At 42.5% G+C, this 16675-nt stretch overlaps 1 protein-coding gene across 1 annotated transcript in view; it reads left to right on the forward strand.

Annotated features, from left to right (window-relative positions):
- Positions 1–16675, forward strand: part of SCG3 (secretogranin III) — a 47379-nt gene that overhangs the window by 15626 nt on the left and 15078 nt on the right. Inside the window, 3 exon segments of the mRNA XM_049777909.1 lie at positions 4396–4512; positions 10955–11038; positions 15899–16033. Of these exon segments, the coding sequence (XP_049633866.1) occupies positions 4396–4512; positions 10955–11038; positions 15899–16033 (336 nt within the window).

A 16675-nucleotide genomic window follows, 5' to 3' on the forward strand; every position in this document is an offset into this window, starting at 1 on the left:
GGGATGCCAGGATTCGAACCACTGTCCTTCTGCTTGCAAGGCAAACGCCCTACCTTCATGTTATCTCTCTGGCCCTAAAAACAAGTTCTTGAGGTGAAATAATATACCAAAGGCTTGGCATGAACAGGACATGCCCTAGAAAGGACAATGATCCGCAGGCAGCAGCACAGGGCACTGGGTGAAGTCCTGGAGTTGAAGGATAGAGGATCTTCTTCAGAAGCAGAAGCTTATTCTGAAGTCACTTCCAGGAGAAACAAGTTACAAATAAGAACATTTTTATTGAATGATAGTAATACAAACATTTATTTATGGAACTTGTTGGATCTTCAAATAGAGAGCGAAAAAGATGCAAGGCCTGTGTCTACATAATATGATCAATGTTGTTCATGAAGATAGTATAAAAATAAATATAATCGGGCCGGGCGGTGGCGCTAAAGGTAAGGTGCCTGCCTTGCCTGTGCTAGCCTTGGACGGACCGCGGTTCGATCCCCCGGTGTCCCATATGGTCCCCCAAGCCAGGAGCAACTTCTGAGCACATAGCCAGGAGTAACCCCTGAGCGTTACCGGGTGTGGCCCAAAAACCAAAAAAAAAAAAAATAAAATAAATAAATAAATAAATATAATCATTTTCAGCTACTCTGGAGTATGCAAGGGATAGTCACAACTTTTTTATTGGTTTGTTTTTCTTGTAAGGAGTGAGGGTAGAGGTCCTCCCCAGAGGTGCTGGGGACCACTGGGGTTATACCTAGTGGTGTTCAGGAGGTAGTGTTGGGATCAAATCCTTGTGCAGGCAACTAAGGCACCTTAAATTCCTACACTTTCTCTCTGGCCCCTGGATTTTTGTTTTGTTATGTTTTGGAGGGGCACAGCTGTGCTCAGGAGTTACTCCTGGCTTTGCACTCAATAATTACTCTTGGCAGTGCTCAAAGGACTATAAGAGGTTCCAGAGATTGAACCACATGCAAGGCTAAGTGTCCTACCCACTGCACTATTGCTCCAGTCCTTGTGGGCCCTGGAGAGTATATTAAAGATTCCACCTGATGGAATGCTCACTATTTGTTCTTGTTTGTTTGTTTGTTTGTTTGTTTTTGGTCACACCCAGAAGCGCTCAGGTGTTTACTCCTGGCTCTGCACTCAGAAATCGCTCCTGGCAGGCCAAGAGACCATATGGGTTCTGGGATTCGAACCATCGTCTGTCCTGGATCAGCTGTGTGCAAGGCATTTGCCTTACCGCTGTGCTCTCTCTTCGGCCCTTTATTTGTTCTTATGTTTCTGTTTGTTTCACCTTGTCCCTATTTTTTTCTTTTGATCCTTATTTATATATAGATAAAATAAATATAATGTATTATTATAAGGCAACATTTATATTCTATTACATTACGTTCTCTATTTCTTGGTGGGGTTTTTTTCCTTGTTTTTTTTTTTATTTTTAATTTGTTTGTTTGATTTGAGGCTACACATGGCAGTGGTCAAGGGTTACTCCTGGCAGGCTCGGGGGACCATATAGTATGCCAGGAATCAAACCCAGCTCGGCTGCATGCAAGACAAATGCCCTATCCGCTGTGCTGTCACTTTGTCCTGTTCTCTATATTCTTATATACTTAGCATTTTAATTTATCCTCTGGGATTAGAGTTTGGAGGTCAGACTGCATGCTTTGCCTGCACAAGGACTGTATTCAGTCTCCAGCATCATATGGAGCCCCAACTGTAGCCTACTAGCTTCTATCACTGGTCTGGTTAAAGATGTTCAAAATCCAGCCCAGTTGACAGTATCACCAACTGGTTCCCTTGAGCATCATTTGAGAAGCCCTTCCAAGAGAAGCAATTGTTGTTTTTGTTTTGGGGCCTCAGCTAGCAATGTTCAAGGGCTACTCCCTGCTCTGTGCTAGAGAGTTACTTGCAATGGTGATCGAGGATGAAATCCTAGGCTACTACATGCAAAATATGCACTCAGCTCTTTGAGCTCTCTCTTTGAATCGGAAAAAAAGCAATTTTAATTTTAGTACTTAACACTGAGGTCTCGGATGGGTATCCACTTTGACTAAACCAAATGAGAATAATATAGAAAAATCTAAAGGAATTGGAAGCCTATAAAGACAGGATTACAGAGTGAATGTGAATGTATCTTAGTGTGAGTACAACCAAGTGTGAGTACCAGCAATGGATTTGTTCCCTCCCATCTCCAAAATCCAGAAACAGCAAATACCCAGAGAGTTTGCATCCAAGCAAGCACTTGGCTCAGAACCCATCTTCTACTATGCCAGGACAACAGAGTGAAAAAGGATTCTAAATCTCCTTCAATAGAAATTATAGCCCAGGAGCCAGAGAGATAGCACAGTGGTAGGGCATTTACCTTGCATGTGGCTGCCCCAGGAAGGACCTGAGTTCGATTTCTGGCATCCTATATGGTCCACCGAGCCTGCCAGGAACGAATTCTGAGCACAGAGCCAGGAGTAACCCCTGAGTGCCGCTGGGTGTTACCCCCCCCAAATAAAAACAACAAAAAAGAGAAAAAGAAAATATAACCCAGTGACTATTGCCCACCAACTTCCTCTGTGGGGAGGATAGAAAAATAGAGAAGTAGGCTAGGAGCATTTAGAGGAAAAAAAAAAACTCCTTCATTATAGCTTAGAAAGAAGAGAGATGGGGCTGGAGAGATAGCATGGAAGTAGGGCGTTTGTCTTGCATGCAGAAGGACGGTGGTTCGAATCCCAGCATCCCATATGGTCCCCCGAGCCTGCCAGGAGCAATATCTGAGTGTGAAGCCAGGAGTAACCCCTGAGCGCTGCTGGGTGTGACCCAAAAACCAAAAAAAAAAAGAGAGAGGAAAGGAAATAAGCTTTTGGCTAACCTCTAAAGTTTTTTGCTACAGACATGGAAATACTAGTTTTCTTATGATTTTAGAGTTAACACATAGATTGAACTACTATAAAATCAATAGCTAACTTACTGCAGCAAGAGGAAAAGGATGTCAAATATAGAGTTCCCAAATTGGGGCCAGAGTTATAGCACAGTAGTAGGGGATTTACCTTGCGGTAAATGCGGATGAACTGGGACAGACCTGGGTTCAATCCCAGCATCCCATGTGGTCCCCTGAGCCTGCCAGGAAGAATTTCTGAGTGCAGAGCCAGGAGTAACTCCTGAGCACCAGTGGGTGTGGCCCAAAAACAAAACAAAGAGTTCCCAAGAACCTTATTAGCAGTTTAGTATCTCCTTAATAACTCTAGGAAGGGGGTCAGAGAGATAGCACAGTGGTAGGGTGTTCGCCTTGCATGTGGCCAATCCAGGACAGACAGTGGTTTGATTGCCAGCATCCCATATGGTCTCCTGAGCCTGCCAGGGTCAGTAATCCCTGAGCACTGCTGGGTGTGACCCAAAAACAAGCAAATAAAATAACTGTAAGGAGTAGGCGTTGGGAGTAAGAGAGGATATTCTGTGCTGTTGGAATGTTTGTACTATATTCATATACTCTTTCAAAGACATATCTAATATTAAAAACAACCTTACATTAAAAGATACACGTGTGGGGCCGGAGAGATAGCATGGAGTTAGGGCGTTTGCCTTGCATGCAGAAGGACAGTGGTTCGAATCCCAGAATCCCATATGGTCCCCTAAGCCTGCCAGGAGTGATTTCTGAGCATAGAGCCAGGAGTAACCATTGAGCACTGCCAGGTGTGATCCAAAAACCAAAAAAAAAAAAAAAAAAGATACAAGTGTATTCTGTTAAACTATTGAACTTGATTGATGATAGCAAATGGTTCTTTTTTATTTTGGTTTTTGGGCCACACCCAGCAATGGCCAGGGATTACTTCTGGCTCTGCACTCAGAAATCACTCCTGGCAGGCTCAGGGGACCATATAGGATGCCGAGAATTGAAGCCAGGTTGGCCATATGCAAGGTAAATGCCCTACCCACTGTGCTATTGCTCCAGCCCCAACAAATGGTTCTTATCCTCAAAAAGATGCAGCCAGAAATGTAGACAAGGATGGGCTGGAATAATAGTATTGCGGGTAGGGCATTTGCATTGCACAGTCAATCGGGGTTTGATGCCTGTCACCCTAAAGCAAATAAATATTGGAAAAATGTTACTATTGCTGAAAAAATCTAGTGTGCTATTACATTGTCCTATGTTTCTAATTAAGTTTCAGACTTTTATCTATCAAATGTATGTCTATCCTCTGATTTTTTTCCTTCGGAAATGGAAGTTTTATTTTTCTTCTTGATTTTTGAGTTTATGCATCCATTGAACTACAATAAAAGCCAATAGCTATCTTACTATAAATTTAGCTGTAAGTGAAGAAATAGTTCATTAAGATGTTATACATCATAAATTGCCACTGAAAGGTGAAGGTATATTCACACTAATTTTTTTTATTGTTTTGTTCTTTGGTATAGAAAAAGAGGCAAAAGAGAAAGAAACTCTGATTACCATCATGAAAACATTGATTGATTTTGTGAAGATGATGGTCAAATATGGCACCATATCTCCAGAAGAAGGAGTTTCCTACCTGGGTAAGAGGTAGTTTTCTTTGTTCATAGAGAGTATAGTGGATAAAGCACTTGCCTTGCACACAGCCCAACCTGGGCTCAATCCCCAGTATGCTATATGGTCCTCCAAGCCCACCAGGAGTGATCCCTGAGTGCAAAGGCAGACGTAAACCCTTAGTACCTCTGGGTTTGGCATCTGCTCCCTTCCCCCCACCCCCAAAAAAAGATAGTACAGGGCTTAAAGCCTTGCTTTGCATATGGCCCACAAGCACCAGGAGTAGCATCCCTGGCACAGAACCAGGAATAACTCCAGATGTGATCAATGCTGGATGTGATCATGCCAGATGGGATAAATGTTGGATGTGACTCCAAGACCCCCCCACAAAATTAAAAAAAACAGTGAATTGGGGATTATGAATTACTCATGTATTCAAAAATTATCTAAGTAGTTAATGCCAAAAGAGCCTGAATTATCTGGAAACCAGAATTGCTTAGTCTAATAATAAGATGTTTGTTTGCAGTTGTTTTGGGGTCACACCTGCCAACAGATCTCTGGGTTACTTTTTTGTTCATTTGTTTTTTGTTTGGGGGAAACACCTGGTGATTACTCCTAGCTGTTCACTCAGAAATTGCTTCTGGCAGGGTCAGGGAACCATATGAGATGCTGGGCATCAAACCAGGGTCTGCCAAATGCAAGGCAAGCATCCTACCTGTTGTGCTATAGCTCTGGCCCTCTGGGGTTACTTTTGGCTCTGCACTCAAAAATCACTCTTGGCAGGCTTGAGGCATGATATGGGATGTCGAGTATTTAACCCGTGTCAGCTATGTGCAAGGCAAATGCCCTATCCATTTATTGCTCTAGTCCTAGTCTAGCAATAAAATTAAAGGAGTTCTTCACATTTTAATCTTTATAGATTTTTACTCAAGTGCAAGCAATTTACATTTGTTACATTCATCTTACTAATGAAGACGATTCATTCCAGTGTGACTTTGTTTTATCAGTTTAGTGTGAATGGTTAGCACAAAGGAGTCTTGATTTTCACTACTGAGGCCTCTCTAGGTAGGGGAAGGTGTGAACCTGGGCTTTAGAAGCTCTGTTATCTGGTTCTTGTGTCTCCTGCTGGCAAAGGAGGCCCTAATTTGTCACATGCTAGAGGGCTTTGCTCTCTATGACAGAGATCAGAAAACTATTATATCATCCACCAGCTGCCATCTATTTTTGCATAGCACACAAGCAAAGAATGACTTTAGCCTCTTGCAATGTTTGAAAGCACTAAGAGAAAATAGTATTTTGTGATATGAGAAGACTGCATGAAATTCAAATTTTACTGTTCATAAGTGGAATTCATTGGAACTAATCCATGCTCATTTTAATGTGTATGGCTGCAGTTCTGCTCCAACTGCAGAGCTGGATATAATTGCAGTCAAGACCATCTGGCGTGCAGAGTTAAAAAATACATATTGACTTAGCTGACTTAGCTGACCCTTGATTTCCTGAGCTGTAAATAAATATATAAGTAGTGACATTGTTTGATTTTACATTAGATGTTTTGTTGTGCTTTGTCTTGGCCCCTTTGTTTTCCTCCTTGGTATCATCAGCAAAATTCATTCCTATTATCTTTTCGACAAAGGACTTCAATGCCTTTGGTGCAATATTTGGTGCAAGAGGGAAAATTAATTGGAGAGAAAATCTCATAGGACAGAGTAAGCCAAGATTATTCTGAGTGAACTTAACTTTTTTACATGAAATAATATTTTTTCTGATGATTATAAAAGAGGATATTTATTTTTATTTATTTATTTTTGTGTGCAGGCTACACCGGCAACGCTTGGTGTACTGTTGGCTCTGTACTCAGAAATCGCTCCTGGCAGGCTCAGGGGATCATATGGGATGCCGGGATCAAACCCAGCCATGTGCAAGGCAAACATCCTACCACTGTGCTACCTCTTCGACCCCTGGGATATTGATTTTAAAATTCAGTCAGTGCACAAACATGTTGAAAGGAAATGAAAAATAAACTTTAATACTGCTATCCGGATAATATTCTGGGTTTATATCTCCCCAAATATTTTTATGTGTATGTATCTTCATAGGCATACACACATATATATGACATCATTTTTCTTTTATTTAATATTTAAGAAGAAAATGGTTCATTCACAGTGTTTGTGGCCTATTTTCCTCACTTAATAGTAGGCCAAAAGTATTGCTTCAAATTAAACCTTGTTTTGTATAAATGCCTTCAGAAACTCCACACTGACATTATTTATTTTATAGAAATAGATATGTCACAGGCTTATATGCTAGGTAGGTATATCTACTACTGTGTATAGTTGTGCTGTCTCATCTGGCAACTCCCAGCCACAAGGTATTTAAATTAAAATTGGCCTGAGAGATAGCACAGGAGGTAAAATTCTTGGTCAGCATGTGGCTAACAAGATTTTGATCCCTGACACTACTTATGGTTCCCTGAACATACAAAAGTAAATAAAATAATACAGAAAAAATTAATCATACCCAGATAATGTTTTCTTTTTACTATGGCTCTTGGCTCTGACTTATACCCATCAGGATCACTCTTGGGGCAATGGTCCTCAAATTATGGCCCACGGGCCATATTGTATTTATTCCCATTTTGTTTCTTCACGTCTAAATAAGATAAATGCAGTATGCATAGAAATTTGTTCATAATTTTTGTTTTTACTATAATCTGGCCCTCCAACAGTCTGAAGGATAGTGAAATGGCCCCCTGTTTAAAAAGTTTGAGGACCCCTGGAAGGTAACCATATAGAATGCTGGGGACTAAACCCAGGTCAGCCATGTGCAAGGCAAGAGCTCTGTCTGCTGTACTATCTTTCCAGTCCTCTTTTCAGTTTTTTTTTTTTTTTTGGGTCACACCCGCAGCACTCAGAGGTTATTCCTGGCTCTATGCTCAGAAATAGCCCCTAGCAGGCACAGGGGACCATATGGGATGCTGGGGTTCGAACCACCATTCTTCTGTATGAAAGGAAAACGCCTTACCTCCATGCTATCTCTCTGGCCCCACCTCTTTTCAGTTTTGATAAAGTTTTTTTGATATATCAAATTTAAACTGAGGTTCATTATTCATGAATCTACGCATTTAACAGAAATGGGCATTTACTTTTTTTTTTTTTTTTTTTTTTGGTTTTTAGGCCACACCCGGCAGTGCTCAGGGGTTACTCCTGGCTGTCTGCTCAGAAATAGCTCCTGGCAGGCACGGGGGACCATATGGAATGCCGGGATTCGAACCAACCACCTTAGGTCCTGGATCGGCTGCTTGCAAGACAAACACCTCTGTGCTATCTCTCTGAGCCTGGACATTTACTTCTGTGGTTAATCTCTATAAGAACTTATAAGAACTGCTTGGGGGCCGGAGAGATAGCACAGCAGTAAGGCATTTGCCTTGCATGCAGAAGGACAGTGGTTCGATTCCCGACATCCCATATGATCCTCCGAGCCTGAGCCTGCCAGGAGCAATTTCTGATCATAGAGCCAGGGGTAATCCCTGAACGGTGCCAGGTATGACCCAAAACCCAAAACCAAAAAAAAAAAAAAAAAAGAACTGCTTATACATATGTATGTATATATATATATATATATATATATATATATGTGAATGAAAAAATAAAGAGAACAATTTTTTTGGGGGGGGTCACACCCGACAGCGCTCAGAGTTTACTCCTGGCTTTATGCTCAGAAATCGCTCCTGGCAGGCTCAGGGGACCATGTGGGATGCCAGAATTTGAACCACCATCCTTCTGCACGCAAGGCAATTGCTTTACCTTTATGCCATGTCTCCGGCCCAAGAGAACAATTTTTGTTTTGTTTTTGTTTTTGTTTTTGGGCCACACCCGGTAACGCTCAGGGGTTACTCCTGGCTATGCGCTCAGAAGTCGCTCCTGGCTTGGGGGACCATATGGGACACCGGGGGATCGAACCACGGTCTGTCCAAGGCTAGCGCAGGCAAGGCAGGCACCTTACCTTTAGCGCCACCGCCCGGCCCCCCAAGAGAACAATTTTTAAAACACATTTTGGTGCTAGAGAAGTAGAGGTGCTAGAGGGTAGGATGCTTGCCTCTGCACACAGTGGACCTGGGTTAGATCCCCAGCATCCCATGTGATTTTTCCAGGAGTAATTGTCAAAAGCAGAGCCAGGAATAACCCCTGAGCATCACCACATATGACCCTCTCCATTCCCCAAAAAAGAACAAACAAGGGTCCAGAGCAACAGCACAGTGGCAGGGCATTTGCCTTGCAAGGGGCAGACCTAGGATGGACCTGGCTTTGATTACCAGCATCCCATATGGTCCCTTGAGCCTGCCAGGAGCAATTTCTGAGTGCAGAGCCAGGAATCACCCCTGAGCGCTGCTGGGTGTGGCCCCAAAACAAAATTACAAACATTTATTTTTAATAATATCTCTATTTAAACACTGTGATTACAAACATGACTGTAGTTGGTTTCAGTCACAAAAAGAACACCCCCCTTCACCAGTGCAACATTCCCACCACCAATGCCCCCCTCTCCCTCCTCCCCTACCCCCTGCCTGCATTTGAGACAGGCATTCTATTTCTCTCACTCATTAACATTGTCATGGTAGTTGTTAGTGTATTATTTCTCTAACTGCACTCACCCCCCCTTTGATGTGAAACTTTAACAATGAAAATTAGTCTCAAAGAAACAGACCATTCACTGTTATTATTTGTCTCTGGTGGAGTATCTTGGTTGCATCCACTGTTCTTAAAACCTATGCAAACTAAAAACAAACAAAAAAACAAACAAAAACAACCTATGCAAACTAGCATCACTTTGTTCAATACTAAAAATAATGGTTTTTGCACTTTAACATGGTAACCTTGAGCTACAATCAAGAAACTAGGCTTTACGTCAGGAGAGACGCAGTCATGAAATTTTTCTATACATGGATGTACATGGAATCTATCATGCTGAGTGAAATAAGCCAGAGGGAGAGAGATAGATGCAGAATGGTCTCACTCATCTATGGGTTTTAAGAAAAATAAAAGACATTTTTGCAATATTCCTCAGAGACAAAGAGAGGAGGGCTAGAAGGTCCAGCTCACAACATGAAACTCACTACAAAGAGTGGTGAGTGCAGTTAGAGAAATACCTACACTGAGAACTATCCTAGCAATGAGAATGAATGAGGGAAGTAGAAGCCTGTCTCGAGTACAGGCAGGGGTGGGGTGGGGAGGAGGGAGATCTGGGACACTGGTGATGGGAATGTTGCACTGGTGAAGGGGAGTGTTCTTTACATGACTGAAACCCAACTACAATCATGTTTGTAATCAAAGTGTTTAAATAAAGATATTATTAAAAAATAAACTAGGCTTTAAATATTGCTTAATTTCGGGTGGGGCATAGCAAGCAATGCTCAGTGTTTACTCCTGGATATGTGTTGGGGGTCCACCTGTGGTGCTGATGGAGCATGGTCTGTCCATAGTAAGGCAAGCACCTTAGCTCCTGTACTAGCTCTTCAATCCGAATATTTTTTTCTTTTCAAAAGGGGAGTGGAGTAGGAAAGGAGAAGTTTACTTGGGAAAAATAATACAAAGCAATACTGGATCGTTATAGGTTAATTACAAAGAAATGCTTGTTTGCAAGTAGCAAAAAGGGCCTGCTTTATTAGTAAAATGGATGAGTGAGACTGGTTGAATCATTTAATAGAAAGAGTGTGATTCTATACTATTGTCTATCTTGAGGTCACAGCCTTCACATTTCTATAAAATCATTGGCCTGGCTTGAGTCATGTGTTTGTTCTTGAAGCAATCATGATGGCTCTGGGAGTGGAGATCTTGAAAATCCCAGCTAGGTTTATTGAGCCATTGTTGAGGTCAGAAGTGCTAAGGGTGGGTAAGATTTGGTGCTTTCTTTTTCTTTCTTTCTTTCTTTCTTTCTTTCTTTCTTTCTTTCTTTCTTTCTTTCTTTCTTTCTTTCTTTCTTTCTTTCTTTCTTTCTTTCTTTCTTTCTTTCTTTCTTTCTTTCTTTCTTTCTTTCTTTCTTTCTTTCTCTTCTTTCTCTTCTTTCTCTTCTATCTCTTCTTTCTCTTCTTTCTCTTCTTTCTCTTCTTTATCTTCTTTCTCATCTTTCTCTTCTTTCTCTTCTTTCTCTTATTTCTATTCTTTCTCTTCTATCTCTTCTTTCTCTTATATCTCTTCTTTCTCTCCTTTCTTTCTCTCCTTCCTTCCTTCCTTCCTTCCTTCCTTCCTTCCTTCCTTCCTTCCTTCCTTCCTTCCTTCCTTCCTTCCTTCCTTCCTTCCTTCCTTCCTTCCTTCCTTCCTTCCTTCCTTCCTTCCTTCCTCTGTTGTTGTTGTGGAACAAAAGTGTGGAAAGGCTGTTCTGATGTTTGGTGAGATTGGAAGCTTTCTTAGTAAAAAGTTTGATACTGTCTTTTACGAAATAAAATTTACTTCTTCTTCCGCCCTCCAGAAAACTTGGATGAAACTATTGCTCTTCAGACCAAAAACAAGCTAGAAAAGAACATCACTGACAGTAAAAGCAAGTTTTTCCCAGGTATGATTTATTCCAGGTTTTCTAGGCATGCCACCCTCCCTGTCCCTGGCACGTAGCCCCCTTGAATGGTCAATCATGAAATTTAGGCATTGATTAAAGAATTGCAAATTTCAAATAGTTTTCAATAATAGGATTAAATAGTTTTAACCTTGTGTACTTTGTGGCCAGTCTCAGTACCAATATAAAACTGTTACTCCAAATTGGTGGGGAGAAATGTAGGTCTTGACTAAAGAGACATAGAGTTGGTTAATGGATAAGCAGAAAAGCTTCAAACACAAACTCTGTAATTTGTCATCTAATTCTTGCTGAGGTGTCCCTTTCTCTACCTAGATCATTAGACTGCAGTTCCACTATTTTTTGTTTGTTTGTTTGTTTGTTTCTGGGTCACACCCAGTAGTGCTCAGGGGTCACTCCTGGCTCTACGCTCAGAAGTCACGCTTGGCAGGCTCGGGGGACCCTATGGGATGCTGGGGTTCAAACCACTGTCCTTCTGCATGCAAGGCAAACGCCTTACCTCCATGCTCTCTCTCTGGCCCCAGTTCCACTATTCTTTCCATTTTTTCCCTCTTGCTTGTTTTCTCTCCTACTTCTCTCTCCTCTGTGATAGATTGTTGCTCCAGTTGTTTATATTCTACCTCCGTCTCTCAGTTTCCTTGCTCCTATTTTCCCCTAGCACACTTGGTATTTACCAGGCCAAACTCTATAAAGATACTTCCTTTCAGGGGGAGGGAAGAGTGAAAGGAAAACAATGCACACATTCTTAAACCTTGATCTTGTGGTCCGGACACACTCCCCTGCATAACATACTGTCGAATTACACATTAATTCTAGAGTGCTGGGTGGTTGTGGGTGATGGTGGTGCCTTTCACAGGCCACAGGTTCCGGAGACATCAGCTTCATTCAAGGCCCTAGCCAAGATAAACCTTTTAAGCAGGTTCTTGGGCCACACCCGGGAACGCTCAGGGGTTCCTGCTGGCACTGCGCTCAGAAGCCGCTCCTGGCTTGGGGGCCATAAGGGACGCAAGGTCCACCTAGGCTGGCACTGGCAAGGCAGACACCTTACCTCTAGCGCCACTGCCCAGCCCCTCCTCACTTCCTTCTGCTGAGGCAACCCTTTTCTTCCCTTCTATAGACTTCTCCCAGAAGTGGTCTGGTCTGCCTCTCCAGGTGAGATTAGCATATTACTGGGAGGGTTATACATGCAAGTGTTTTCTTTTGGTTTTTGGGCCACACCCAGCAGCGCTCATGGGTTACTCTTGGCTCTGTGCTCAGAAATTACTCCTGGCAGGCCTTGGGGACCATATGGGATGCCACGGATAGAACCCAGATCTGTGTAAGGCAAATGCCCTACTTGCTGTGTTATCACTCTGGCCCACCTGTAGCTTTTTAACATGTCTTCACACACTTTCCAATAGCCTTGAAGCATTTTTCATTCTTCTCTGATTTTAAATGACAAATCTAGTAACAAAATTATAACTTAATCATAAAAAATCCATATATATGTATATATATGCACAAACTGGTTATTTTATTCAAAAGCAATCAACCTCTTTAATTTTTTAAAATTTCTTTAAGCTTATGTCAACTATATAATACATTTTCTTTAAATAAAAAAAATAAGATAAAATTTCTTTAAACACCATAGTTTGCAAAGTTGCTCATAATACAGTTATCTCTGGCATTCAGTGTTCCAACACCTATCTTTTTATTTGTTTGTTTTTTGTGTTTGGGTCACACCCGGCAGCGGTGTTCAGGATTACTCCTGGCTCTGTGCTCAGAAATCACTCCTGGCAGGCGCAGGGGACCATATGGGATGCTGGGATTCGAACCACCGTCCATCCTGGATCTGCTGCTTGCAAGGCAAACACCCTACTACTGTGCTATCTCTCTGGCCCTCCCACACATATCTTAACACCAGTGTAACATTTCTTCTACCATGATCCCAGTTTTTCACCCTCCCTAAGACTTCCCCTTGATGGGTATGAATAATTTACTTAATATTGCTTGTTACAACTAAATGGTAATTGGATTATTGGAAAAAAAAACTTCATTCAAAGAAAATTTGTGAAAGTTGTCATATCTCACAATGGGATCATTAAATCATTATCTGATGATTTCCTGAGCTGTTTGTTGCTCATTGAACTTTCTGTTATATTTTTTTTACCGTATTTTCCAGCATATAAGACAACTGGGCGTATAAGACGACCCCCTAATTTTGCAGTTAAAACATAGGTTTAGGCCTATATTCGCTGTATCAGACAGAATGTTCCTGTGCTGCAACTGTATGTACCACAGTGAGCTAATCACAACAAGCAAAGGTCCAAAGGTTATGCTGTCATAGACTTCCTCTCTGACTCTGGCTCATCTGAGCAGCTTTTGACAGTGTAGATTCGGTCCAGAACATTGTCTCATTTGCATGCATCAAAAGCCTGCTTGGGTTGGCTGAGTTAGAGAGGTAGTCCGAGCAGCCTGACAGTGATTGGTCCCTTATCATAGGCCCCTTTTCTGGCAATTCCCTGGTGGCATCAGTTAATCTCCCCCACAACATGAACCAAACAACACCCCATCCTCGGACCCTAGCACTGAACCACCAACACAGTTAGCTGGGTTTTGCCAGAAGTGGCCCCCAGATCTCCTGAGTACTGTTTGGGAGCCCCCAAGAAAGAGATTTGGAAACTCTGCGGCCTGATTTTATTTTATTTTATTTTTTTAGGTTTTTTTTGGGGGGGGGCCACACCCGGTGGTGCTCAGGGGTTACTCCTGGCTGTCTGCTCAGAAATAGCTCCTGGCAGGCACGGCGAACCCTATGGGATACCGGGATTCGAACCAACCACCTTTGGTCCTGAATCTGCTGCTTGCAAGGCAAATGCCACTGTGCTATCTCTCTGGGCCCCCTGATTTTATTTTTGTTTCGTTTAGCGGCATATTGAAACATTTTTCGGGATATACTCGGTGTATAAGACGACCCCCGATTTTTGGTTGACTTTTTGTTGTTGTTGTTGTTTTTTTATTGGGGAGGCCACACCTGGCGATGCTCAGGGGTTACTCCTGGCTGTCTGCTCAGAAATAGCTCCTGGCAGGCACGGGGACCATATGGGACACCGGGATTCGAACCAACCACCTTTGGTTCTGGATCGGCTGCTTGAAGACAAACACTGCTGTGCTATCTCTCTGGGCCCGACTTTTTTTTGTTTGTTTGTTTTGTTTCAAAAGTCGTCTTATACGCTGGAAAATACGGTAATTTTTGGTCACACCCAGCAGTGCTCAGGGGTTACTCCAGGCTCTACACTCAGAAATTGCCTCTGGCAGGCACAGGGGACCATATGGGATGCCGGGATTCGAACCACCGACCTTCTGCATGCAAGGTAAACTCCTTATCTCCATGCTATCTCTCTGGCCCCAAAATTCTGTTATTGAGTTTGTTTGTTGAGCATAAGTGGCTTCTATGATAATTTCACATCTAATTTGGTATATTCCTACTGGGATGTCAGGATTAAAAAATAAGGATGAGGGGCCAGCATGGTGGTAATGCATTTGCCTTGCATGCAGAAGATTGGTGGTTCGAATCCCGGCATCCTATATGGTCCCCTGTGCCTACCAGGGGCGGTTTCTGAGCCTAGAGCCAGGAGTAACCCCTGAGCGCTGCCAGGTGTGACCCAAAAACCAAAAAAATAAAGAAGTAAGGATGTGTTGCTTAGCCATTTATGATGTGGCACATTAGGAGTTTCAGGATCTGTGGAGCTGGGTCGATAAGCAGACCTGGTGGCAGCTGTGGTTTGGTTCCCTATTTTATTAACTTCAGAGATACATTATAATTATTTTCAAGAGGTATTACCTCTGGGGAAAAAAAAGTAAAAAGGGTCCAGAGCAATAGCGCAGCAGTAGGGCGTTCGCCTTTCATGCGGCTGACCCAGGAAGGATCTGGGTTAGATCCCCTGCCAGGAGCAATTTCTGAGCGCATAGCCAGGAGTAACCCCTGAGCGTTACCGAGTGTGGCCCAAAAACCAAAAACCAAAAAGAAAAAAAAAAGATTACCTATGGGGACCAGAGAGAATATTATAGGGATAAGACACATTTTTTATTGCTGACCAGCACTGATTCCACTGATTACATCTCCCAACCCCATATGGTCCCCTGAGCCCTGACAGGAGTGACTCTAAGCACAAAGGCCTAAATCCTAAGGTGCTGTGTGGCCCTAAATTCCCCACAACTACAACCCACCAAAGAAAAGAGTTTTTGTACTTCAAGATGTAAGATTTTTAAAAACTCAGTGTAGAATTTCTAAAAGCAACTCTGATTATTTTAAGTTAGATTCAAGCAAGAGGTATTCGTAAGGGCAGAAACTTGACGGCAGGGCCCAGTTCTCTTCCTGGCACTAGGGTGAGCTTGAAGAGGCCGGTGAGGGCCTGACTAATGGACTATTCTAAGATACAACATGAAGGGAAGACTGAAGAGCTAGCATTACTTTCACTGAAATTCAAAACTCAAAATTGCTTTGGGAAGATACATATCTCACATGACTTTCTCCTTGTAATTGAAGAAGATAAAGGAATCACAGGGTGGCAGAAGGGTAAGAACAACACTAGACCAGATCTCAGGGAGCTGGAGCATAGCCCAACTCTTCAACAACTCAGAGGGAGATCATCACATCTCTCCCCTCTCTGGGCCTCCATTTGGTGTAAATGAGAAGGGGGAGAAGTTTGGAGTCGATAGATTAGGTAACTTCTAAGATCTTTCTTAGCTCAAGGAGGAAAAATAAAAACCTGCCCCTAACTTCCCAATAAGCTTCATACCTGTGTTAGGAGTAACAGGAAGCACTAGTTAGAAAGACAGTTCTAATAGTCCCCAATCTGATTTCAGCTCCTTCAGAGAAGAGTCACGAGGAAACAGACAGCACCAAGGAAGAAGCGGCTAAGATGGAAAAGGAGTATGTTACCTTGAAGGATTCCACAAAAGTTAACTCCAATGCAAGAGGGAAGACAAGCATGCCAAAAGGTAGGGGACATATTAACTGTCTACTTGGCAATACAATGGAGAAGCAAAAACTGTTATCACACCTGTAATAAGAACCCATAAGGATAGGCACCCAAGATGAAAAAATGAACACATCTGATGGAAACGATGGACCCACATCTTTGAGTCTGGATTTGAATAATCATCGTTCCTAATGGCCTTGAGGCTCTTGAGATGACAAAATGCTTCGTCTTTTGATGATTGAAACTATGGGTTTTGGTGCTCAATGAACACTTTTAAGACTTGATTGAAAAACATAGATCTGTAGGGCAACCTCTAATTAGTATAAACCGGAGACAGAGAGACAGAGAGACAGAGAGTGAGACAGAGAGAGAGAAAGAAGTACCTGCCCCAGAGACAGGTGGGGATGGGTGGGTAGGAGGGAAACTGGGGACATTGGTGGTGGGGGAAGTGCACTGGTGAAGGGTGTTGTACACTGTATGACTGAAATTCAATTATGGACAATTTTTTTAACCATGGTGCTTAAAGTATTTAAACAATGATTCTAATTCACAGGGGCTAGAAACATAGGTAGATGGATATGTGCTTGCCTTGCATGCAACCAATCTAGGTTTGATCCCCGTCATCCCGTGTGCTACTCCAAGCTTGCCAGGAGTGATCTGG

Source organism: Suncus etruscus, chromosome 1 (genome assembly GCF_024139225.1).
Source record: "Suncus etruscus isolate mSunEtr1 chromosome 1, mSunEtr1.pri.cur, whole genome shotgun sequence".
Lineage (NCBI taxonomy): Eukaryota > Metazoa > Chordata > Mammalia > Eulipotyphla > Soricidae > Suncus > Suncus etruscus.